At 42.2% G+C, this 26960-nt stretch overlaps 1 protein-coding gene across 1 annotated transcript; it reads right to left on the bottom strand.

Moving 5' to 3' along the window:
• Positions 1–2593: 2593 nt before the first annotated feature.
• Positions 2594–25057, bottom strand: LOC115102917 (phospholipid phosphatase 3-like). Its single transcript, XM_029623361.2, has 6 exons — positions 24558–25057; positions 12701–12858; positions 8858–9138; positions 8553–8610; positions 8269–8445; positions 2594–4365 (listed from the first exon to the last, which is right to left on the bottom strand). The coding sequence occupies exons 1-6, from the start codon at positions 24697–24699 to the stop codon at positions 4237–4239; spliced, it is 945 nt and encodes a 314-aa protein (XP_029479221.1). The 5' UTR covers positions 24700–25057; the 3' UTR covers positions 2594–4236.
• Positions 25058–26960: the final 1903 nt, after the last annotated feature.

Raw genomic sequence — 26960 nt, 5'->3', positions numbered from 1 at the left:
CAGTGGGACCCTGGTACACCCATCTACTGTCCGGAGAAGTCTGGTCAGAAGTGGCCTTCATGGAAGACTTGCGGCCAAAAAGCCATACCTCCGACGTGGAAACAAGACCAAGCGACTCAACTATGCACGAAAACACAGGAACTGGGGTGCAGAAAAATGGCAGCACGCGCTCTGGACTGATGAGTCCAATATTTGGCTGTAGCGGAAGGCAGTTTGTTCGCTGGAGAGTGGTACACGAATGAGTGTGTGCAGGCAACAGTGAAGCATAGTGGAGGTTCCTTGCAAGTTTGGGGCTACATTTCTGCAAATGGAGTTGGGGATTTGGTCAGAATTAATGGTCTCCTCAATGCTGAGAAATACAGGCAGATACTTATCCATCATGCATTACCATCAGGGAGGCATCTGATTGGCCCCAAATGTATTCTGCAGAATGACAACCTCAAACATACAGCGAAAGACATTAAGAACTATCTACAGCTTAAAGAAGAACAAGGAGTCCTGGAAGGGATTGTTCGGCCCCCACAGAGCCCTGATCACAACATCATCGAGTCTGTCTGGGATTACATGAAGAGAAGAGAAGCACCTGAGGCTGCCTAAATCCACAGAGGAACTGTGGTTAGTTCTCCAAGATGTTTGGGCCAACCTATCTGCCGAATTCCTTAAAAAAATGTGTGCAAGTGTAGCTAGAAGAATTGATGCTGTTTTGAAGGCAAAGAGTGGTCACACCAAATATGGATTTGATGTAGATTTTTCTTCTGTTCACTCACTTTGCATTTTGTAAGTAGATAAATATAAACTATTAACATGTCTATTTTTGAAAGCATTCTTACTTTACAGCATTTTTTCACACCTGTCTAAAACTTTTGCACAGTAGCGTATATACAGTACCAGTCAAAAGTTTGGACACCTACTCATTCAAGGGTTTTTCTTTATCTGGACTATTTTCTACATTGTAGATTAATAGTGAAGACATCACAATGGTGAGATAACACATATGGAATCATGTAGTAACCAAAAGAGTGTTAAATGGTTTTGCACACCCTTGGCATTCTCACAACCAGATTCATGAGGTTGTCACCTGAAATACATTTCAATTAACAGGTGTGCTTTGTTGAACTGTTAAGTTCATTTGTGTTATTTCTTTCCTTGTTAATGTGTTTGAGCCAGTCAGTTGTGTTGTGACAAGGTAGGGGTGGTATACAGAAGAAAGGCACCCTAAAAAAATTGCTTTTCACTATTCATGATTCAATCAGGATTATCATGTTAGCATCCACATTAATGTAGAAGTGCTTATAAACATATTATATTCTTATTTACATTATAAGTGACTCCAAAATGACACAATACATTATTTAGCATTAACTTCTATTTGGCACAAAATAATCTGAAACAAAACCAAAACAAACAGGAAATGCATCCAACAAATATATAGAGTCACATGCTTGATGTAGTCATTGAATGCTATGAATATGCGACTAATTCTTAACTTTTTACTACTTTAATACAAATATAAGTGAATTTGTCCCAATACCTTTGGTCCCCTAAAATTAGGGGACTATGTACACAAAGTGCTGTAATTTCTAAACGGTTCACCCGATATGGATGGAAATACTCTCAAATAAAATCTGACAGTCTGCACTTTAACATCATAGTCATTGTATAATTGCACTCACTGTCGCAATACTTTTGGAATGCACTGTACATTATTCATCCATTTACCATGTTAAATGTGGGGTCCGAAATTGTCAACCTGAATGAAGATGAGCAAAAATGACTGCTCTATTTTAATGTCATCAACAAATGTTAACGCCTGGAGTTTGCTAAACGGCATTGGCACTTGGATTGGAACCTGTGCATTGGTCAGATGACATGAAAATAGAGCTCTTTGGCCACACACTGCAGTGATGGGTTTGGCATCGAAATTAGAATGCATAATCACAAAATAACCCCATGTCTACTGTAAAATATGGTGGTGGTTCTTTGATATTATGGCGATAGTTTTCTTCCTCTGGTCCTGGGCCCCTTGTTAAGGTCAAGCATCATGAACTTTACCCAGTACCAAGACATTAAGCCCAAAACCCGGCAAAAGTTGTGATTTTTCAGCCACTCCTGAACCTATGACCAGAAACACCTGAAACTGTTGCTCATTTGAGTATGGATTCTTGAAAGATTGAATACTAGCATATGGAACAATCTACAGATGAGGCATATTTTCACTTAATATGAATTGTAATTGTAACATGGAGCTCTATCAGCCCAGCAAAGGGCTAGTCTTCCAAGAGTCACATTCTCATATGGGAATGTACTAATTTGCCACTGGGGCATACTCACCAGGTATGTTCTATATTATTCCAGTATACCACTCGGGATATGGGTAAAAACCTGGAATGCACACTATTTCCCCTTCAGGAAGTAAAGCACGGAACGGAACTCCACCATAGAGTCTAGAACCTACGCCCAGATCTCACCTTCGCACGCAAAGTCAGAGAGAGAGCTGCTCAGCTTCATTATCAACTGCCTGTAAAAAAATATATATATATTTTATGGCTTTGTCCCAGTCAAAGTGAGGAAGGACACACAAAAAAAGCACAAAAACTTTTAAAATAATTAGTTTTTATTATTACAAAGCACATCATCTATAATACATTTACACCATATGGTTTATATTTTCATTGTACAATATACAAAAAAAAAGGACAATACAAAAATATTAAAAGGTATTTTAATATAAAGCTGTCTTCTTGAAAGCTATTTCACAGAAGTTTGAATACTCACAACACAAATTGTCATTTCACTGAATGACTTTTGTCAATCCCTGCTTATTTAAGCAGCACTTACACAATAACACATGTATCGACGTGTCAACATTCATAGTGGATATTGCATGAAAACATAGGTAAATGATATTGTACATTATTCTCTGATACAAAAATGTTCTTTACATTACAAAAATAAAACAGATAATGCTGTTTGGTTGCAATGACATGGTAGGACAGAGCATACTATAGTGACACAGGGAAGGGGTTCTTTTTTCTGAAGTTGGCACAGTTTATGTAAATCACTAGAAAATGGATCACAACGCTAGTCTATGAAAGTATAATTCCACAGATTTCCTGTTTTTAATATAAACGTCTGTTGAAGCAGCCTTACGTTCCCGGTCTACACACACACACACACACACACACACACACACACACACACACACACACACACACACACACACACACACACACACACACACACACACACACACACACACACACACACACACACACACACACACACACACACACAGTATAGACATGACACTTGGATACTTGCACACTGACATACATACACACACATGCCTAATACTCTGACCTAATACTTGTGAGCAGTCATCTGGCACACATAGTCACTTCATTACAGGGCTCAGTGGAGGCTCGTCCCAACCAGCAAAAAGAGGCCCACATCTCTCTCTCTGTAGTCTCCATCTACAGTGTATATATTTCTATACAAACTACATTTCAGGAGACCTAAAAGCTGGTTTTAAAACAAAACTTTACAGAAAAGCTTCACTTCAGTTCATTCAAGTGGTGACAATTAAGTAAAATATTGAGTTTGGATATAGTGCTATAGCTCGAACTTATAACGAAGGTTATTTATAAAAGAAAAAACATCCTTCCTGTAATCAAGGAATTTGTTCCTGTTCATGAGTTTGTATCTCATATGCACAAAGTATGTGTGTGATGGTATTATTAGCCAGTCTCCATGGTGCCTAAAGCCAAGCGGACATTATCACGTTCCACAGCTGTTCGTTTCCTTCTCTCCTTCCTTCATGATTCTGTCTGTGAAACTTCCTTGTCTGCAGATAAAGATACAGTTAATCTGCAAAGCACCAGGTTTGATGTAGAGACCTTGGGTAATTAAAGCAAAATATGAATCCTCTCCCCAAACTCTTCCACATTCACATGTCAGATGAGATGGTGAGAAACATGGATGTTGCTGGCTGTTCAAACAGCGTGTGTGTGTTGTTTGTGTGCGTGTGTGTGTGTGTGTGTGTCTTTCCTCTTCTTTCCAAAGTAAGTTCTCCATAGCTCATTATTTCTCTGTGCCTTGCAGACATGTCGGTCAGCAGTCTTGCTGCTTTCGCTGGTTGTTTAACACATCCAGTACAGACCAGTAGGTGAAATAAAGGATGTTTAAAACCTACAGCGGAAGGTAGCTGTACAGGTAGCTGTACTCTACTGGTCTCTACTATGCCATGGTGATGTGGTTGCTCCTCTCTCTGATGTCTGCCGTGGGGTTGTTGGGGTGCTTTAATGGGGTCACTGGTAGAGCTGAACTTCTGCCTTTGGGCTTGAACAGGTCAGATACAAAAAACACCTGAGGGATAGAAAGAAGAAGAAAAAAAGGTCAATATTGTCAATAATAAATGATATTGTAACGGTTGTCTTCCTCCTCCTCCGATGAGGAGGAGTAGTAGAAAGGATCGGAGGACCAATGCGCAGCGTGGTAAGCGTCCATCTTTTTAATAAAGTAAATGAACACTGAACAAAAACAATAAAGTGAACGAACGAAACTGAAACAATTCTGTCTGATGCAGATACCAACACTCATCAGAAAACAATCACCCACACCTCAAAGGTGAAACCAGGCTACCTAGTATGGTTCTCAATCAGGGACAACGATTGACAGCTGCCTCTGATTGAGAACCATACCAGGCCAAACACAGAAATCCCAAATTATAGAAAAAAGAACATAGACTGCCCACCCCAACTCACGCCCTGACCATACTAAAACAAAGACAAAACAAAGGAACTAAGGTCAAAACGTGACAGATATAGTAAAAACAGGTCAGACATGTTAATGATACAGACTGCATAACTGCATTACGCATGCAGTACTACACCATGTTTTACAGTGCATTCGGAAAGTATTCAGACCCCTTGATTTTTACAATATTTTGTTATTCTAAAATTAATTAAATAAATAAAAAATCCTAATCAATCTACACACAATACCCCATAATAACAAAAGGAAAACAGATTTTTAGACAACTTCGCAAATGTATTAAACCTTAAAAACAGAAAGAACTTATTTACATAAGTATTCAGACCCTTTGCTATGAGACTCAAAATTGAGCTAAGCTGCATCCTATTTCCATTGGTCATCCTTGAGATGTTTCTACAACTTGATTGGAGTCCCCCTGTGGTTGTCACGCCCTGATCTGTTTCATCTGTCTTGTGCTTGTCTCCACCCCCCACCAGGTGTCTCCTATTTTCCATTATCCCCTATGTATTTAAACCTGCGTTTTCTGTCTGTCTGTTGGCAGTTCGTCTTGTCTCGTCAAGTCGTCCCAGCGTGTTCTTCCTTGTTTTTCCTTCTCTCTAGTTTGTGATCTAGTCTTCCCAGTTCCGACCTGTTTTTGCCTGCCCTAACCCTGAGCCTGTCTGCCATTATACGCCTGCCTGACTCTTATTAGGATTACTGATCTCTGCCTTTCCAGGACCTGCCATTTGCCTATCCCTTGTATATAATACATATCTGAGACTTAAACCATCTGCCTCCTGTGTCTGCATCTGGGTCTCATACTGTGTCGTTATAGTGGTAAAATCACTTGATTGGACACCATTTGGAAAGGCATACACCTGTCTATATACAGTTGAAGTCGGAAGTTTACATACACCTTAGCCAAATATATTTAAACTCAGTTTTTCACAATTTCTCACATTTAATCCTAGTAAAAATTCCCTGTCTTAGGTCAGTTAGGATCACCACTTTATTTTAAGAATGTAAAATGTCAGAATAATAGTAGTAGAGAGTATGATTTATTTCAGATTTGATTTCTTTCATCACATTCCCAGTGGGTCAGAAGTTTACATACACTCAATTAGTATTTGGTAGTATTGCCTTTAAATTGTTTAACTTGGGTCAAACGTTTCGGGTAGCCTTCCACAAACTTCCCATAAAAAGTTGGGTGAACTTTGGCCCATATCTCTTGACAGAGCTGTTGTAACTGAGTCAGGTTTCTAGGCCTCCATCTATTTTGTGAAGTGCACCAGTCCCCCCTGCCACAAAGCACCCCCACAACATGATGCTGCCACCCCAGTGCTTCACTGTTGGGATGGTGTTCTTGGGCTTGCAAGCATCCCCCTTTTTCCTCCAAACATAACGATGGTTATTATGGCCAAACAGTTCTATTTTCGTTTCATCAAACAAGAGGACATTTCTCCAAAAAATACAATCTTTGCCCCCCATGTGCAGTTGCAAACCGTAGTCTGACTTTTTTATGGCGGTTTACTAGCAGTGGCTTCTTCCTTGCTGAGCAGCCTTTCAGGTTATGTCAATATAGGACTTGTTTTACTGTGGATATAGTACTTTTCTTCCTGTTTCCTCCAGCATCTTCACAAGGTCCTTTGCTGTTGTTCTGGGATTGATTTGCACTTTTCGACCAAAAGTATGTTCATCTTTAGGAGACAGAACGCGTCCCCTTCCTAAGTGGAATGACGGCTGCGTGGTCCCATGGTGTTTATACTTGCGTACTATTGTTTGTACAGATGAACGTGTTACTTTCAGTCGTTTGGAAATTAGTCCCAAGAATTAACCTTTTTTCTGAGGTTGAACCAGACTTTTGGCGGTCTACAATTTATTTTCTGAGGTTTTGGCTGATGATTTCTTTTGATTTTCCCATGATGTCAAGCAAAGAGGCACTGAGTTTGAAGGTAGGCCTCGAAATACATCCACAGGTACACCTCCAATTGACTCAACTGATGTCAATTAGCCTATCAGAAGCTTCTAAAGCCATGACATAATTTCCTGGAATTTTCCAAGCTGTTTAAAGGCACAGTCAATTTAGTGTATGTAAACCTCTGACCCACTGGAATTGTGATATGGTGAATTATAAGTGAAATAATCTGTCCATCAACAATTGTTGGAAAAATCACTTGTGTCATGCACAAAGTAAATGTCCTAACCGACTTGCCAAAACTATAGTTTGTTAACAAGAAATTTGTGGAGTGATTGAAAAATGAGTTTTAATGACTCCAACCTAAGTATATGTAAACTTCCGACTTCAACTGTAAAGTCCCACAGTTGACAGTGCATGTCAGAGCAAAACGAAGCCATGTGGTCGAAGGAATTGTCCGTAGAGCTCCGAGACAGGATTGTGTCAAGGCATAGATCTGGGGAAGGGTACCAAACAATTTCTGCAGCATTGAAGGTCCGAAAGAACACAGTGGCCTCCATCATTCTTAAATGGAAGAAGTTTGGAACCACCAAGGCCGCCAGGCCAAACCACCAAGATTGCTCGCCTGGCCAAACTGAGCAATCGGTGGAGAAGGGCCATGGTCAGAGAGGTGACCAAGAATGACCAAGAACCCAATGGTCACTCTGACAGAGCTCCAGAGTTCCTCTGTGGAGATAGGAGAACCTTCCAGAAGGACTATAGCAAAAAGGCACCTAAAGGACTCTCAGACCATGAGAAACAAGATTCTCTGGTCTGATGAAACCAAGATTGAACTCTTTGGCCTGAATGTCAAGTGTCACGTCTGGAGGAAACCTGGCAATATCCCTAAGGTGAAGTATGGTGTTGACAGCATCATACTGTGGGGATGTTTTTCAGCAACAGGGACTGGGAGACTAGTCAGGATTGTGGGAAAGATGAACGGAGCAAAGCACAGAGAAATCCTTGATGAAAATCTGCTCCAGAGCGCTCAGGACCTCGGATTGGGGCGAAGGTTCACCTTACAACAGGACAATGACCCTAAGCACACAGCCAAGACAATGCAGGAGTGGCTTCGGGAGAAGTCTCTGAATGTCCTTGAGTGGCCCAGCCAGAGCCCGGACTTAAGCCCGATCGAACATCTCTGGAGAGACCTGAAAATAGCTGTGTAGTGATGCTCCCCATCCAACCTGACAGGGCTTGTGAAGATCTGCAGAGAAGAATGGGAGAAACTCCCCAAATACAGCTGTGCCAAGCTTGTAGCGTCATACCCAAGAAGATTTAAGGCTGTAATCGCTGCCAAACATTTCTAAAAACCTGTTTTTACTTTGTCATTATGGGATGTAGATTGATGAGGGGAAAAAACGTTTTAATACATTTTAAAATAAGGCTGTAATGTAACAAAATGTGGAAAAAGGGGTCTGAATACTTTTCAAATGCACTGTATATGCAGTACTATATCATCCTATCTAGTAAATTATAGCTATAGTACATACTATGCATTATATGCAGTAAAGTACTATGTAGTTATGGGGACATAGTAAACACTAAGTCCAAATACTCACTATGCTGTAGGCCACCAGGGCTCCCTGTGCGAAGCCAGCCAGGACGTCGGTGGGGTGGTGCTTGTGGTCGGAGACACGGGACAGGCCGGTGTAGAAGGACATCATGATGAGGGTGAACTGTGTCAGGGGGCGCAGAAGACGGGCTCCACGCCAGGTGAACCTGGACTGCAGGTAGAACTGGGAGTTTGGGAGAGATGGGTAATGAATCAACACAGGGCGACAGCTCGAGTGTGTGTACATGTGTGTTTGTGTGTATGAGGTTAAGACGCATAACAGTAACTCACCACCAAATACAGCATGGTGTACATGGAAAAGGATGCATGGCCAGAGAAGAACGACTTCCTGAAAAGGAGAAATACAATGTTGTTACTATAGCAATTAGAAGATTACTGCACAGGTAAGACCAATGCAAAGCCTTCCGCCTGGATATTGAACAAAGCATTCACTTTGTATGAAATCAAATATCCGGTACCCCTTTAAACAAAACATAACGTATAGGCTACGTTTCTTTATAGAGCATTCATAAAGTTTTCATAAACACCACATAGATGCTTCACAATCACAATGGAGTAATCTCAGAGTAATGTACCTGGCCTCCTGGACTTTGCTCTCGGGTCCATTACACTGGTAGTCTGTGATGTAGCCCAAAGAACAGTTGATGGCGGACCAGTCGGGCCTACACACGTCCAGGAAGTGGGGTCGCATGCGGCCCACCGATACCTTGGCGATGTCCGTGAACGATTGACTGACGGCGCAGCCAAAGATGAACACGCCCACCTGCTTGTAGAGGGCGGAAATGTAGGGGTTCCCTACGAAGGACTTAGATCCCTCGTTCAGGTAGTAGATCATGTAGCTCTCACCAATGATGATCTGGTGGGGGAAGGAACAAGAAGAGGATACAGTCATGTCATCTACAGCACAAAGATGGCCACTGTGCCAGTCAAATGGTGATTGGTTCAACCGGAGTCTACAGCGGCCATCTTTATAGATGACATGACTATATCTCTTAGAGATGATGATCTGGCAAGAGGGATAAAGGCGAGGATACAGTCATACAGAAGCAGAAACACACACCTCTATATGTACTGTATATACGGCTCAGCAGTCATGTCATCTACAAGGATGGCCACTGACATCATATTGTTACTGTTATGTACTTCCTAATTACTGTCAGAGTCAATATCAGTACTTCATTGTTTCATTGTTGTAATTATGTCTCGTTTCAACAAAACTGAACTGCTTATTCATTTCCGTAATGAGAGAGTATCATAGAGTGTCAGACATCTGGTTTTCCAATATATATTTGGAATTCAGTTAAACACATCAGTAAAACAGCGGAGACTGATCAGAGAGTATAGAGCGACAACGGGCGGCAGGGTAGCCTAGTGGTTAGAGTGTTGGAAGGTTGCAAGTTCAAACCCCCAAGCTGACAAGGTACAAATCTGTCGTTCTGCCCCTGAACAGGCAGTTAACCCACTGTTCCTAGGCTGTCATTGAAAATAAGAATTTGTTCTTAACTGACTTGCCTAGTTAAATAAAGGTAAAAAAAAAAAAAATACTAGGAGTAATCAGAGTGTAATATTACAACGATACTATGAGCTGAGGGAAAAAGTTCCGTACATCAAGGACATTCAAATATCTGACTTCAAATATTTGAGGAGAAAGGTCAATCAAAAACACTCCAGACCTAACCCTTGGTTAGCACCACTAACATCAAAAACAAATTGCATAACGTTCAGTGTAGCTATGGGAGGGTGAGGGTGAGTGAGTATGTGAGTTGTGGAAGGCACATGCAGAGGTTTTCAGTAAGTGGGTAAATAAACAAACGTATAAAACCGATGATTGACGTGCCGGACATACTTAGGGCCGGGGGACGTGGACCGGACTCCAATAACTCACTACAGCTGTTCAAGCTCGAATGCCTTTCCCTTCCCCACCACCCTGTAGTCCACCTCCTGGCCACAGATAAATGGGAGAGATGGAGTGAGTGGGGAGAGAAGGAGAAAGAGCTGGAGGTTTTATAGAGGGAGGGAGTGAGAAGAAGAGGGAGGGAGAGTGAAGAGAGGGAGGGAGAAAAAGAGTGAGGGAGAGGAGGGAGGGAGGGAGTCAATGGGGAGAGACAAAGAGAGAGGGAGAGGAGGGAGAGAAGGAGGGAGAGAAGGAGGGAGTCAATGGGGAGAGACAAAGAGAGAGGGAGAGGAGGGAGAGAAGGAGGGAGGGAGGGAGTCAATGGGGAGAGACAAAGAGAGGGAGAGGAGGGAGAGAAGGAGGGAGGGAGGGAGTCAATGGGGAGAGACAAAGAGAGAGGGAGAGGAGGGAGAGAAGGAGGGAGGGAGGGAGTCAATGGGGAGAGACAAAGAGAGAGGGAGAGGAGGGAGAGAAGGAGGGAGGGAGTCAATGGGGAGAGACAAAGAGAGAGGGGCAGAGTGAGAGGGAGGAAAAGAGCAAAGGAGAAATGAGAGGGAATGAAAAGGGAGAGAGAAAGGGAGGGATAGCGAGGGGGGGGCAGGGGCAGCACTTCTGGTTTCAACCAGGAGAAACGCTGAGCTAGGCGACATGTCAGATGTTTTGGTGGCCAGACTCTGCCAGAGCAGACACACATTGGGGGCACGTTTGTTTTCCACCGCGCCGGCTGACTCGTTTTTTTTACAGGGCTCTGATTTCACAAGGGGATGTCTGGGTGTTTTCTTGTTAGCATCTCGGTTTCATTGAGAAATTCTTGTCAGGGCAGAAAAACATCTAATTTCGATAAAAACACATTTTGGGGGAAAGTCCTATAGGGAGATTGTACAAGCTGATAACGTGTGTTTTTCTTTTTTCATTTCTCTCTCGCCACCATGGAGCCCTTTAGAGCCTGGTTGATCCAACCCAGCTGCTTCATGGGAGAGAAAGAACACATCTGTTTCTCATTGTGTAAGAACTGAGACTATATCAACTATGTGAATGAATGAAACGGCTTTGTATTAACTTTGTGTAACTGTTAAAGGTGTAACCTCAGAGATATTCAAAGTTGGGGAAGAGGTTGTCTCGTGCCTTGTCTCATAAATGTCTAGTCGTCACACAAATTATACAATTATAAAATGTTAACCCCAACACTCCCAGAGTATTTTTTTTTTCTTGTTGCAGAGATTTATTTTAAGACCCTTGGTCTATGGGGGAACATGGAATTTAGCGTCACATTCAGAAGAAGAAAAATGGGCCTATAACTCTTCTCCTGTGCCATCCACCACATTTCTAGCCCTGTGAATTACAGTGTTTGTAATCGTCAAGTCAATAATTCATATATTGGCTTCCTTGATGTGTTGGCTTTATGTTGACAAAAGTCATATTGAATTGTGTTTGTTTGACAATTGCAACCCAATCTCAACATTTAAAGGAGATGTATCTATTGGTTGGATAGTTTCATCTCAGGCACTTTAATCCTATTCTTTAACTATTATTTTTGGTTTAGTTGGAGCTAACAATCAAACATGTAATTTGTTAACTTATCTACAAGTTAATAAGCTATTTACTGTATTGCAAAAGCGATATTGAATTGTGTTTGGTGTGCAATGGCACAAAAGATATTTGGTTGCACTGACTTAGTCTGGCTTTAGTTCCAGGTTCTCAAGAAATGTACAATTGATATGTTGGCTTTTCCGTCTCCATCTCAACCAAAAATCTAAGTCAAAGAATAGGACTAAATCAAATCACTTTATTTAGTTTAGTTAACTTAGATTTTGAACATTTGGAAAATATAAATCCAAATCCAAATCTAAATCCAAAATGGATGATGTTAAGATATAGATGGGAGGGGTTGAATGGAGCTGAAGGGTGGGACTAATAACAACAAGATAACTAATGTAAAACATACGGGGTCTGTAAAATGTATATAGGTTCAGAAATGTTGTGAACCTATATACAGTTACAAATAGAAATTAAACTGGACGGACATCCGAAACAGAGGAAGGACTAAAAACAAACAAAATATAACTATTGCAAAATAGATTGTGTCTGTAAAATGTGTATAGTATGTATGTATAGTATAGTATGTATGTATTGTATGTATAGTATAGTATGTATGGTTAATAGCATAGTGATAACACATTGGGAATTCAACAAACTTCTGGCTGTCTTTTTGAGTGGGTGAATAAAATCTCACTGATCAACGTCTCAACCAAATATTACCCAAATGTCCACGTTGAAATGACGCCCAGTGGGAACCCCACAACTACCAGGACAGAGGGCAGCGTGCTGTATAATTTAGTCGACACACAGTACAGTAAGTGTTGATGGTGCTGCACATTGCTGAGGTGGAAAGTGAGATGAAAATAGCCTGAGTCACAGATCTGTTTGTGCTGGCTTGCCAACTCCTATGGCAACTCATATACATATGAGTTGGCAAGACAGCATAAACTGATCTGGGACTAATCAGTGAGGTATAGTGACTTACAGAAAGGATGGTGATGAGAATGCCAGCAGCAGAAAGCACAGCGTCGCTTATGGTGTCTCCGTGTTTGGCCGGGTACTTGATGGACTCATCGCTGCAGTAAAAGCCTCGGCGGTAGGGCTGTACAGCACTAGTTTCTATGATCAGGAAAGGAAGGCCGGCTATGTACACACAGCAGTGGTGAGGCAGAGAGAGAGAGAGAGAGAGAGGGATAGATGAAGAGAGAGAGAGAGAGAGAGAGAGAGAGGGTCAATAAGGTGCTCCTAAATGAGTGTCCACAGGTAGACGGCACAGCGATGGCTGGACAGGGAACATGGGGGTCTCACTTTTCACTCGCATCTTTCCAGACTTGTTGTCTTCACTCAGATAGTTCTCAACCTAAAACCAATTACTAGGAAATAGTGGTTTAGGTCTCAATTCAGTATTGATGAGTCGAGTAGGAGTTCATTTTGTACCAATAGGGTTTGTATGCTAGCCTTGGTGCCTGTCTGTTTCAACTCCTTTGTGGATGTCATACCAACATGTTTGGAAAATGTTTATAGCCAGACCGACACCAAGGCTAATCCCATACTACTCCTAGGTTCATGAATGCAATCAATTGAATGTAGATCACCAACTGCAACATTTGGGAGGTGGCCTCGGCTTAAAAGCCACATTCAGTGAATCCCTGGATGGAGTGAATCAGAGTCCCCTGGATGCGTTTCCTGTCCCTCCTGCTGCTGAACCATGCTAAAGATTTACAGAGATGATGGGCACAGGGAACCCCACAACTACCAGGACAGCGGTGGGCAGAGGGGTTGTTCTTATAAGACAGGCTGATGTTGCTGTCTTTGACAGAACAAGCCCCTCCGGTGGGGTGTGATGGAAAACTTGTGCAGAAAGACAGCAAGGAGCATCACTGAATGTAATCTGTAATCTGCCCAAATCATCTGACTGGCATACAAACATGCACACATCCCAAACACAACCTGTATTGCTGCAGTTAACCCACAACACCCACACACAGCTCTGGCAAGAACAAACAAACACAGAAAGACACACCCACACACTTACCTGGGGCACTTACCTGGAAGGTGACTGTTATGCAGTTCTCGTCATAACAACATTGACAAACGCTCTCGTCACACAAATCTCAGCTGATAACATGTCATGTTCATGTAATATCATGATACGGTGCTCAAAATTGGTCATGTACCTGTAGCATGTTCAGTTTGAGGAAAATATGTAGGCTGCAGCAAATAATCTACCAAATATCCTTTGAAGTGATACAGACTATTTTTTTGCCATCAGACAACACTGATGTCCATAATACATCTGCAGTAATTGTGGAAGGATGGTGTTTCACAGTATTACTTACCCACCAATGTTGTGATTGGCTGTAATATTCGCCTATTGATTTCTCCCGCTAGAGCGGCATCTGTTGTCAAAATGATGTTTCGGGCTTTGTGGCTGTGTTATCTAGTGGAAATCGCTCTGTCATTTCCTGATTGCTAAAATGTTAACTTTTTTAGTTTATGCACTGAATAGTGTACTGTAGGGAATCAGAATTTTAGCAACCAGGATATGACAGAGCCCTTTCCACTAGATGAAACAGCCACAAAGTCAGAACAGCTTTCCCATTTTGACAACAGATGCCACTCCGGCAGGAGAAATCAATAGGTGAGTAGTACTGTGAAACACTACCATTCCACTATTACTGCAGATATATTATGGACATTTTTCTGAAATCACAATGCAAAAATGAAATTAAAATCATATGCGTAGCACCTTTACAGGGAAAATATCTGCTCAAAAAAACTATATTTGTCTTTTTTTCATTAGTCCACTGTTGATATAGTCCCAAAATGTTTTGCATGTAAGCAGTCAAGTTGTCAAGATATCGGACTTTCAAGAAGCAGTGTCACTGGCCATATCATCAAGACGATGAAAAATGACCCGACTGCTGACATCCTTACATTTTGGGACTGTATCAACAGTCCAAATTGAAAAAAATACCAAAATATTGTTTTTTGGGGTGGATTTTCCTTTTTATGACAGCAACTCCCGAAAAATCGAATAAACAAAATGAAGTGCACTGACTTGGCAGCCAAGAAAGGGAAAAATCTGTCATTGTTAGAATCTGTATCGTCCATCATACTATGAAAAACCAACATCAAACGGGGGCAGCTAGTATTAAAAGGGCTAAATGGTATCCATCGCAGATAACTGATGTGGAAGGCTGAGACAAATATGACTGAAGGGTCGCCACAATCGAATGAGTGTATTTCACCACTTTTAGAGGTAAAACCACTTGTCTTTTACAGATAAAGGGAAAAGTAGTACCCAGGAGAGGACTCCCTGACAGAATTGGAAAGCTTACTCTCTCGATCTCATCCAAGTGGACCTTTAACTGATGTTTGAAGCTTTGAAGTGAACCCCTTGAATGATTTTGAAATGTATGAATACAAAGAAAGTCAAACATTTGCTCTCTCTCTCTCTCTCTCTCTCCGATCCATCCCTACCCCCTTTTCTCTCTGGGTAAAGGCTGAGGATGGGGTGAGGGTTGGGAGGAAGAGGTCAAACTGGGGGTGCTGGCTTGGGTACTGGGTACTGCAGAGCTAAGGCAGGGGGTTTGATGTCTTCAAACCCAAATGTCAACACACTCCTTAGTGTGTTTGGCTCCCCTCGCCCTGCTCCCCTGCTCCAAGCTGCCTGGGCTTTGAAAGCCCAGCTGGGAGAGGCTCATGTTACAGGCCAGTCTCTCTGCCTGATGGGAACCCCAGACCAGACCCTAACCACTCCTCCACTGGCCTCCCTCCCTCAAATCCAAGATTCAACACTATTCACATTATTACCATTACTGTTTTTACTATTTATATTCAAGCCATTTGAAACTTGGGGTTTTCAGAGGTGTTAGCGCTCTAGTGGAGAGAAAACACACTTTAAGTACCGCCCGATCTTAACTGTGGTCTGTCAGCCTTTTTCATTGCCCTTATGATGGGAGGGAATCAGCAGGCATTCCTCTCACAGCACAGTGCTTGGCAGGTTAGGGCTGCTGCTTGCTGATGTAGGGCAATGGAAAGAAAAGAGGGCCCTGGCCGCTGGGCTCAACACTGCTATGAATGTGAAAAGCATTCATCCCGGGGTTCTGACCTCCCTTGACTGCCTTTATGCACATGAACAGCTCCAAGACTCAGGCGGGCCGGAGAGTACAAAAGAGAGGAAGTTAAATACAAGTAAAAGATGGCTGACTCTCTCTCTCTCGCTGAGCTCATTAAGGAACAGAAACGCCACAGTCGGGTCCTGACCCCTAACAGGTGACAGAAACAAAAATGGAGTGAGTAATTTAAGATGTTACCAAGTCTGTTCTTCCCATGATTCAGCTGTGTTGTCTTGCCTCTGAGGCCCTCCACACACCCCATGCCACCAGACAGTGCAGCATCAGCATTCTTCAAGGCATCTTGGGATTTCCCGTCTTCCTCCCTTCCCTTCCCACTTCGGACAAGCGAGGGGAAAACCAGTGCCCCACTAGTTGCCAACAACAACATCAGCCAAGAGGCATACGTCTAATGTATTAGCTACACTGACACAAAGAAAACATAAAGCACTCCCTAATTGAAAATGGCATGAATGAGCATGTAGGATTTTATTTTTACCAATATCAAAATTTCCCATTTGGCTTATATAGCATTGTAGCGATCCCTATAAAGCCCCAGTAAGGTATAACCAAACAACTTCCTCGAAGTGATGAGTTAGTACTCAAACACCTGTCTGCTTTGCTTCCTCTCATGGAAAAATTGGAAGCGAGAAACATTTACCTTGAGTTTATTGGATCATAACAATTCTTAAGCATACCCATAGGATTAATTAGAGAGTTTCAGTTTGGGGTTTCAATTCCACTATGGAAACCACAATCAATGTCTGGGACAGGCAAATGGCAGCTTGCATTGAATGAATTAAATTCCAGCATAATTTTGGGGCATTTCACATAACACCAGTTGCTGTAGCTAAAATAAACAGATACACATTTTCCACCATTGCTCTCCCACTGGCCTAGAAATGTAGACTGCATGTGTGAGGGAGTTGTGCTGCTGTATACACAGATGCAGTTGTGTTTTTACTTGTACCCTTGTGTGCATGGCAGTCAAGAGCCCCCACACAAACTACTCCCTGTCTGTCTGTCTGTCTGGTCGTGGTGCGGTTGCCAAACCCTATTCCTATGCTCTCCTAGTTCCACTGGCTACTGAGAGAGGAGAAGAGGGGAAAAGATCACATTTGCATTGAATTGTGGTTTGCCAAAAATATTGGTGAAATGCTTAAAGAATCTGAGCTCCATGTAGTCTCAACATGTTACCGATTAAATAAAACAATAAAAAGCCAAAATAGAAATCCCTGTAAAAGTGTTTTTCTCCCCCATTTGTCTCATTGAATAGTTAGTGATGTTTAGCTGATTAAGCCCCCTTGAGCTTTCTGATTATCTACAGCCAGGCAGAAGCAAATGGGGACATTATAAGGTGATTAGAAAACGTAAAACCCCACCTGCAACGACTTACTGCTCAACTAACCCCATTTAGCTACACACTTAACCCAGGGTTCATCCTTGCACTGGGCCAGTGTTGGCCAAAACACGGTTGATTCAGTTCGATCTACAGGGAATAAATCTAAAGTTTGGTTATATTTTATAATAGCCAAGTACCTCAACTCTACAATGATTTCATCCATGTATTTGAGCGCAGACTAGACTCTTTTTTTATTCACCTCTGACTCCTTCGAGTCGCTATGCAGTCGATACTTAAAAGATTGCCATTCTTAAATCCTTAGCTTGTACCTATGTTTGTCCTTTGTTGTTGCGTGCCTTTCTTTGTTTATTGAAATCCATACTTTTTGATTAAACGTGAATTAAATACAACTACAGACTGTTTCCTCATTACTGTTGCTCGAAGATGCTCTACGATGTGCCAATTGAATCTCAACATAGAAACAGTCAGTGGTTGTATTTGAATACCTTTTTATGTATGGGATGACAGGCCATCATTGTAAATAACAATTTGTTCTAAATTGACTCGGCTGGATAAAAAAAAGTTTACGAAATAAAAATAGCGACTCAAACGACCAAAAAACTCTCATTGTGGAGTTGAGGCACTTGGCTAACTTTACAATCATTTTGGATGAATAAGCCATTATAAATACTTTACAAATGCTTTGTAAATTATACTTGTTAATGAATAGAATTATGAATTGTTACCTAAAGTCCTGCCTGTTTAAACTAATGCTATTTTGGCTATGAAAGTCTTTGGGGTATGCAAACACTGAGAGCAGGTCTGGACTCCGGCCTGGTCCTATAGTGTATGTATGTGCTGTAGCCAACTCTTTTATTGGTATTACAATAATACGACAACAATAAAAGTGTTGGTTACAGCACATACAGTATGGGACCAGGCCAGCACCTTATTGAGATCTAAATATAAAACTCTGGATAGGCCACTGAGATCTGGGTCTGTAATTGTAAACTGTCTCAGATTAGTGCTGATCTAGGATCAGGTACCTCCTGTCCGTATAATCTTATTCATTATCATCTAAAAGGCAAAACTGATCTTATATCAGCACTTGTATTCTCAGACACTTCATGAATACGGGCCCTGATTGTAAGCTGAGAGGAAAGTCCTTCTGTTCTGGAGATGCTGGAACTCCAGTCAGAGTCACAGTGAAAATGGAAGCTGGCTTGGCCAGTAATTGCAAGTGTGCTTCCACCATTTCCTCCTTGCGGTCTCTCCCCTCAAACCACATCTTTAGACAGCTATACACTGTTGGTTTGTTGACAGGCGTTTTCTGTGGGCAGGTACAAACACAGAGTGGGCAAAACTTACCCTCCGCCTCGTAAGAAAAAAAGGATATATTTATGCATTTGCAGGGCAATAGAGAGACGGAGAAGTTTGTTGACAGAACCTCTATTGACCCGCGATAACCTTATCAGAGACTATATTAAACAAACAGTTGTGGGGTAAGAAGTGGCCATAGATGTCCTATTGGACACAGTCAACTCAAGTCAGTGACCCTGTGGAACTTGAATACATACATCTTCACCCCAGACTAGTAAATTCCACCTCTTTTCCACCTTCATGTATTATACATTTCAACAGGTCAAAGGATGAATACTTTCAAACTGTCAAGAGATAAAAAAATGACTGATCTCTGAAATGCATACAAAATCATATCACGTTCTTATTTATTTGTCACATACACTAAGGCGTTGTATGTGTGGGGGGGCCTGCTGAGTTATGCAGCAGTCGAAGGCACGACATTGCAGTGCTAGAGGTGACACTACAGACCGGGTTCGATCCCGGGCTGTATCACAACCAGCCGTGATCGGGAGTCCCATAGGGCGGCGCACAATTGGCTCAGTGTCGTCCGGGTTAAGGGAATGGTTTGGCTGAGGGGGGCTTTACAAGTAGGCTGTCATTATAATAAGAATTTTGTTCTTATCTGACTTTTTTTCTCCGGGGCAATACATTTGGGTGAGTTTATTTCTCGCCTGAGTAGCCTCGTTTTACTGCCAAAACCAAAATTTAAACATCCAGTGTTCAGCAAAATAACAACACAATGCCAAATACAGATAGCCAAGTCAAATAAATAACATCCAATCATATTAACAGTTACTCTCTCGCGGGAATTCCACTAACAGTCCATATGTAGCCAAACGTAGCTGCTGCTCATTCCATTTGCTCGAAAATTGATGAATGGTTAAAAAAAGTAAGGCCTGCGTACATAGAGACACTGCTACTACCAGCAGTACTACACCTTCACCTGTTGACGACACAAGTTGTTCTGCTTCCACGAGCACATCCAATGCTAGCATCAGTAATGTGTACATTTGTTGTTAGCCCAGCTAGCATGGTCACTGACAGTTGTGAATATGATAAGAACTAAGATCGAATCGTACTACACAGGCTCTGACACTCGTCGGATGTGGCAGGGCTTGCAAACCATTACAGACTACAAAGGGAAGCACAGCCGAGAGCTCACCAGTGACACGAGCCTACCAGACAAGCTAAACTAGTTCTATGCTCGCTTCGAGGCAAACAACACTGAAAAATGCATGAGAGCAGCAGCTGTTCCGGAAGACTGTGTGATCACGCTCTCCGCAGCCAATGTGTGTAAGACCTTTAAACAGGTCAACATTCGGAAGGCTGGCGGGCCAGGCGGATTACCAGGACGTGAACTGAGAGCATGCGCTGATCAACTGGCAAGTGTCTTCACTGACATTTTCAACCTCTCCCTGTCCGAGTTTGTAATACCAACATGTTTCAAGCAGACCACCATAGTGGCTGTGCACAAGAACATTAAGGTAAATTGCCAAAATGACTACTGACCCGTAGCACTCACGTCTGTAGCCATGAAGTGCTTTGAAAGGCTGGTCATGGCTCACATCAACACCATTATCCCAGAAACCCTAGACACACTCCAATTTGCATACCGCCCCAACAGAACCACAGATGATGCAATCTCTATTGCACTCAACACTGCCATTTCCCACCTGGACAAAAGGAACACCTATAGTTCAACACCATAGGGCCCACAAAGCTCATCAATAAGCCAAGGACCCTGGGACTAAACAACTCCCTCTGCAACTGGATCCTGAACTTTGTGACGGGCTGCCCCCAGGTGGTAAGGATAGGTAACAACACATCCGCCACGCTGATCCTCAACACAGGGGCCCCTCAGGGCTGCGTGCTCAGTCCCCTCCTGTACTCCCTGTTCACTCATGACTGCATGGCCAGGCACGACTCCAAATACCATCATTAAATTTGCATATGACACAACAGTGGTAGGCCTGATCAACGACAATGTCGAGACAGCCTATAGGGAGGAGGTCAGAGACCTGGCCATGTAGTGCCAAGACAACAACCTCTCCCTCAACGTGATCAAGACAAAGGAGATGATTATGGACTACAGGAAAAAGAGGACAGAGCACGCCCCCATTCTCATCAACGGGGCTGCAGTGGAGCAGGTTGAGAGCTTCAAGTTCCTTGGTGTCCACATCACCAACAAACTAACATGTTCCAAGCACACCAAGACAGTCGTGAAGAGCACGACAAAACCTATTCCCCCTCGGGAGACTGAAAAGATTTGGCATGGGTCCTCAGATCCTCAAAAGGTTCTACAGCTGCACCATCGAGAGCATCACTGGTTGCATCACTGCCTGGTATGGCAATTGCTCGGTCTCCGACTGCAATGCACTACAGAGGGTAGTGCGAACGGCCCAGGACATCACTGGGGCCAAGCTTCCTGCCATCCAGGACCTCTATACCAGGCGGTGTCAGAGGAAGGCCCTAAAAATTGTCAAAGACTCCAGCCACCCTAGTCATAGACTGTTCTCTCTGCTACCGCACGGCAAGCGGTACTGGAGTGCCAAGCCTAGGTCCAAGAGGCTACTAGACAGCTTCTACCCCCAAGCCATTAGAATCCTGAACATCTAATCAAATGGCTACCGAGACTATTTGATTTGCCCCCCCCTTTACACCGCTGGTACTCTCAATAACTCTCCCTACATTTACATACTACCTCAACTAACCGGTGCCCCTGCACATTAACTCTGTACCGGTACATCCCTGTATATAGTCTCGATATTGTTGTTTTACTGTTGCTCTTTAATTACACATTACATTTATCTCTTATTCTTATCCATATTTTTTGAAACTGCATTGTTGGTTGGGGGCTCATATGTAAGCATTTCACGGTAAGGTGAACTGTTGTATTCGGCGCATGTGACCAATAAAATTGTATTTTATTTGAGCTACATTGATTTGGGGTTCACTTATATATGGGAATACTGACTTTCCTCAGCCACAGTGTGTTATATGTGCAAAAGTACTATCTCACAACTCAATGAAAAACTCACTCTCTCACTCTTGCGCAGACATTCTGAAACAAAACATGCCAATTTGAAAAATAAGCCACAGGAGTTTTTTGAGCGAGAATTAAGACGACTTTCGAGTAGTAAGGCATGTATAAAACCAACAGATACCATTAATAAGAAGAGGCTAGAAGCGTCTTATATGGTGAGCTTCCGAGTGGCTAGGACAGGCAAGCCCTTAATTCTTCCTGCTGCCACGCATATGGCTGGGACAATGCTGGGGGAAAAGGCCCAAAAAACTATACAGACAATGCCTTCATCAAACAACACTGTTTCACGACGCATCAGTGAAATGGCAGGAGACGTTTTGAGAAAAACTATACAGACAATGCCTTCATCAAACAACACTGTTTCACGACGCATCAGTGAAATGGCAGGAGACGTTTTGAGAAAAACTATACAGACAATGCCTTCATCAAACAACACTGTTTCACGACGCATCAGTGAAATGGCAGGAGACGTTTTGAAACAAGTACTGCTTCGCATACAAGCCAGTGAATTCTATGCGTTACAGCTGTTTGAGTCAACAGACGTGGCGGGCCTGGCACAGCTCCTACCTTATGTCTGTTATGTTTATGGGGGGGGGGGGGTCAATTAAGGAAGACAATCCTCTTCTGCAAACCACTGGAAACCAGGACGACAGGTGGGGATATTTGTAAAGTACTGGACAGCTTTGTGACATCAAATGGACTTTGGTGGTCAAGATGTGTTGGTATCTGTACTGATGGCGCAAAAGCCATGACAGGGAGACATAGTGGAGTGGTAACGCGCGTGCAAGCAGTTGCTCCCGACGCCATTTGGGCACACTGCAGCATTCACCAAGAGGCTCTTGCTGCCAAGGGAATGCCTAACAGCTTGAAAGACGTTTTGAACACTACAGTGAAAATGGTTAACTTTGTTAAAGCAAGGCCCCTGAACTCTCGTGTATTTTCTGCATTATACAATTGTAATGCTTTTACGACATACAGAAGAAGTGCACTGGTTATCAAGGGGCAAAGTATTGACACATTTTTGTAATTGAGAGACGAGCTTAAAGTTTTCTTTGCCGACCATAATTTTCACTTGTCTGACCGCTTGCATGATGACGAGTTTCTCACATGACTGGCCTATCTGGGTGAGGTTTTCTCTCGCCTGAATGATCTGAATCTAGGATTACAGGGACTCTCCGCAACTATGTTCAATGTGCGGGACAAAATTGAGGCTATGATTAAGAAGTTCTTCTCTGTCTGCATTAACAAGGACAACACACAGGTCTTTCCATTATTGTATGATTGTTTGTGTACAAATGAACTCAAGCTTAAGGACCATGTCAAATGTGATATAGTGAAGCACCTGAGTGAGCTGGGTGCGCAATTACGCAGATACCTTCCCGAAACGGACGACATAAACAACTGGATTCATTATCCCGTTCATGCCCTGCCTCCATTCCACTTACCGATAAATAAAGTGCAAGATTATTGATTATTATTAAATTATTATTTGTGCCTGGTCCTATAAGAGCTCTTTGTCACTTACCATGAGCCGTGACAAAAACTGTGACAAAAACTCACACTCATTTTTATGTTTAATAAATGTATCGTATAGCGTGTGTGTGGCAGGCTCACAATGATGGCAAAAAACAACATATCAGAGTGCGCTGACCCTGGTGCTAGAGGGGGTACGCAGCTGGAGGTTGAATGTTTGAAGGGATACGTGACTATAAAAAGTTTGGGAACCACTGCTGTATATCATCACACTATATAATGTACTTGTGTTAAGTCACCAGCAGACCGAAGACTATTAGACCTTGGACCAGAATACTTATTAGGGTCTTTGACTTTGATGTCTTTCTTGGAATGACTGATTCAGTCACCTTCGAAACTATTTGACAGTTCACCGCCCTAGTGTTTCTGAGTCTGGTGAGGAATCACTCACTCTAAGCTCAGTCAAAGAGTAAGAGGAACAGAAATAGAGAAATAGAGAGAGAGACAGAGAGACAGAGAGAGACAGAAAGAGAGAGACAGAGCGAGAGACAGAGGGAGAGACGGAGGGAGAGAGAGATGGTACTCAGTACATTAGCTGAACATATGGCTGACCTTCTCACCACTTTCTTTTAATTACACACACACACACACACACACACACACACACACACACACACACACACACACGCACACACACGCACACACACGCACACACACGCGCACACACACGCACGCACACGCACGCACACGCGCACACACACACACACCAGATATATTATGCCAGATGTCACTTCAAGAGAATTCCTGGCTTGATTGCCAGTGTGGGATGTGAGACATTATGGAAAATATTAAAACAGGCCAAATGAGGGCAACAGGAATGGTCAGACACCAAAGAAATATAGCCCTCTTGGAGCAATTGATCAATTGGCTTTTCCCCTTTGCCAGCAGAATATATTGCTGTACTGTGGGCGTGGGGGTTTCACTGGGAACTCTGGCAAAAATATTGTCATGATAAATCCCTTTTCTTTCTGAGGAGGAACATCTTTTCAACTATTTTTGCTGTCTTGTATTAAAAATGGACTACGGGGAAAAGGAACAAGGAGTCAACAGAAAATGACAATAAAAAGAAGAAAACAAAGAAATGTAAAAGGAAATGAAACAAACCTTTGAATCATCTTTATGTTGACTGACATTGCTCTGATATTGGATTGTATATGTATGAATTATTATTATTGTTAGACATACATTTGCATGAGTAGTTTCTGCCCTTGACCTAATGATAGCATAACACTCTAGCTCATCCAAGATAATAAATAAACCAACAAGTCATATAACATTATGATGCTGGGTTAATCAACATGAATAAAATAATACATTTTATGCAAATGTAAAACTGTGGCCTATTTATATAAGAAAAATGTACTGCAGTGTCAGACAATGTGACCTAATAATATAGCCTAATTTCTTGTCCTATCTACAGAATGAAAAGTCCAGAAACACTCACCTAAAAACAAGCAGAAGAGATCCACACCGACCAGGAAGGTTTTCCTGCTGTTGTCTTTACTGTTGTTGTTATTCAGGGAAGAACTTCCTCCGTTCCTTGTTTCTGGTGCCATTGTCTTCTCATAAATTAAACAGCGTTGCATTTATAGGCTACTTACTTAAATGATTTTCCAAATAAACAAGTAAAGAGTGACGAAGTTGCAGCTGCAGTCGCGTTAAATTCTCGTAAATTGAACTAGAAAGCGAAGCGGAGTGAGTTCAATAGTTAGTTAACCATCAGCTGAGAGATGATTCTGAATATTTACTCATATATTGTGCAGATAAATTCAATTGAGATGTGACGATTGCCTTTAAGTTAACTGCAAGGGTTTGGCTTTTATTCCGTTCCCGTGTATTCTGCTCACTCACCCGGTGACTTTCGTTGTTGACTGTTGAGCAATTTCTAAGTTACTTCTAATAATCATTGAGGAGCACCGAAGTTTAGTTGCGCTCCCACCTCCGGTGTCCGCCTCCTAAAGAATCACCTCCCCCTTTAGTCCCGGGCCTTAGCTGATTTTTTTTTTTTTAAATTAAACTATATGGAGGCGGATACAAAGCATAGCATTTGGTAGATATGCTCTTTGGGATGTTTAAAATGATATTAGAAGGGGTGGCCAAAACATTGGGGCATGGCACTCCTATTGTTTTATTTTTCTACATAATCCAATATGGCCACCAAAACAGAATCAGGTTTTTGAAAGGTGATATTACTGTTGAATTTTTGTTTCCATATATAGTAAAAACTATTGTGTATTTGTGAGTAGTGGACCAGCCTTCTACGATATTCCATGATATTTCATAAGCGACCAGCCTAAAGTGGCATAAATGTCCTGCAAACACCAGAAATCAACCTGTAGGCTAACCACTCAAGTTGTGTGGAACTACTACATGAATCACCCCAACAAATGTATTTAAAATGTTAAAAATGCCATGTTCTAACAGTGTAATAAATACATTTCATATATGCTATCGCAAAAATAATATTTTGTTTGTGTTTCTTAAGGTCTTATGTAACATTAGAATACGAATAAAAAATATATTTCAAATAACACAATAGCATTTTCATTAGTTTATGTTACTACAGGCTAATTAAAAAGTAAACATAAAATAAAACAAATTCAATCAATTTTATTCGTGGAGTGCCTTTGGTATAACTATGAAACAGAACACATATGTGTTGGAACGTGATAACAGCTTCTTATACAGCGACAAAATAAAATACCCCAACCACGCAGAGATGCGTGTCGGATGTCACATTAACAACGAAAGTTGGTGAGTGCGTTGCTGATGTTGTTTTTTTGCTTGATATGTAGGGCCTGCTCTCTCAGGGATACATTCTGTGATAATAATCTGCCCATAGCATTGTCACCAGCTTGATTATTCAAACAGTGCCATCCCTTCCACTCTCCTGTCTCACTGCGCCCCTGCTCAGTGAACACCGCCATTTTTGCTCTTAGGCCTTTGAAGTGTAGGCTCAGGCTCAGGCTCAGAATCAAAAGAATAGTTATCAGAGATGTCAAGATTAATGTGTACCCCACCATCGGAATAATTTTCATTCAGATTTTGTAGCAACGCTAATACAGCATGTGCATCAATTTGTCTTTGTCTTCTTGCCAATGTAAATTACGCACACTCAATGTGCACTCCAAGTAGGCCAGAGTCGACTGATAAGACTGCTTGGATTCAGTGGAGCGATATACAATATTGAGATTATAATTCAAATAGATCAATACAATAGAACGGCCCCCCCTGTTTTTCATTGACCATTCACTGATTACACAATTATGCATCGTTCACTTCTCCTTGCTCATCAACTCAACCATTCTCAGCCGTTCTCCCATATCATACTTTAATATGTTTAAATTGGGGTTTTTCCACATTTTGTTACATTATTCAGCATTATTCTAAAATTGATTCAATTGTCAGGTTGGATGGGGAGCATAGTAGTACAGATTTTTCAGGTCTCTCTAGAGATGTTCGATCGGGTTCAAGTCCAGGCTCTGGCTGGGCTACTCAAGGACGTTCAGAGACTTGTTCCGAAGCCACTCCTGTGTTGTCTTGTCGGCACAAGTCTGGTTCATCCTTGGGAGCAATTCCCAAACGCCTGAAGGTACCACGTTCATCTGTACAAACAGTATGTACAAATAGTATGTACAAACACCATGGGACCACACAGCCATCATACCGCTCAGGAAGGAGACGCGTTCTGTCTCCTAGAGATGAACGTACTTTGGTGCGAAAAGTGCAAATCAATTCCAAAACAACAGCAAAGGACCTTGTGAAGATGCTGGAGAAAACAGGTACAAAAGTATCTATATCCACAGTAAAATGAGTCCTATATCGACATAACCTGAAAGGCCGCTCG

This window comes from Oncorhynchus nerka, linkage group LG20, assembly GCF_034236695.1.
Source record: "Oncorhynchus nerka isolate Pitt River linkage group LG20, Oner_Uvic_2.0, whole genome shotgun sequence".
In the NCBI taxonomy this organism is placed as follows: Eukaryota; Metazoa; Chordata; class Actinopteri; order Salmoniformes; family Salmonidae; genus Oncorhynchus; species Oncorhynchus nerka.
This window is presented reverse-complemented; position numbering and strand designations above follow the sequence as displayed.

What these genes read in the sequence shown, in the direction of transcription:
- LOC115102917 (XM_029623361.2), bottom strand. Translation starts at nt 24,699, where the DNA reads ATGCAACGCTGTTTAATTTATGAGAAGACAATGGCACCAGAAACAAGG. An exon ending in TCTCTTCTGCTTGTTTTTAG is followed by an intron (nt 12,859 to 24,557) that starts GTGAGTGTTTCT and finishes GTGTGTACATAG; the next exon opens with CCGGCCTTCCTTTCCTGATC. An exon ending in ACACCATGCTGTATTTGGTG is followed by an intron (nt 8,446 to 8,552) that starts GTGAGTTACTGT and finishes CCAAACTCCCAG; the next exon opens with TTCTACCTGCAGTCCAGGTT.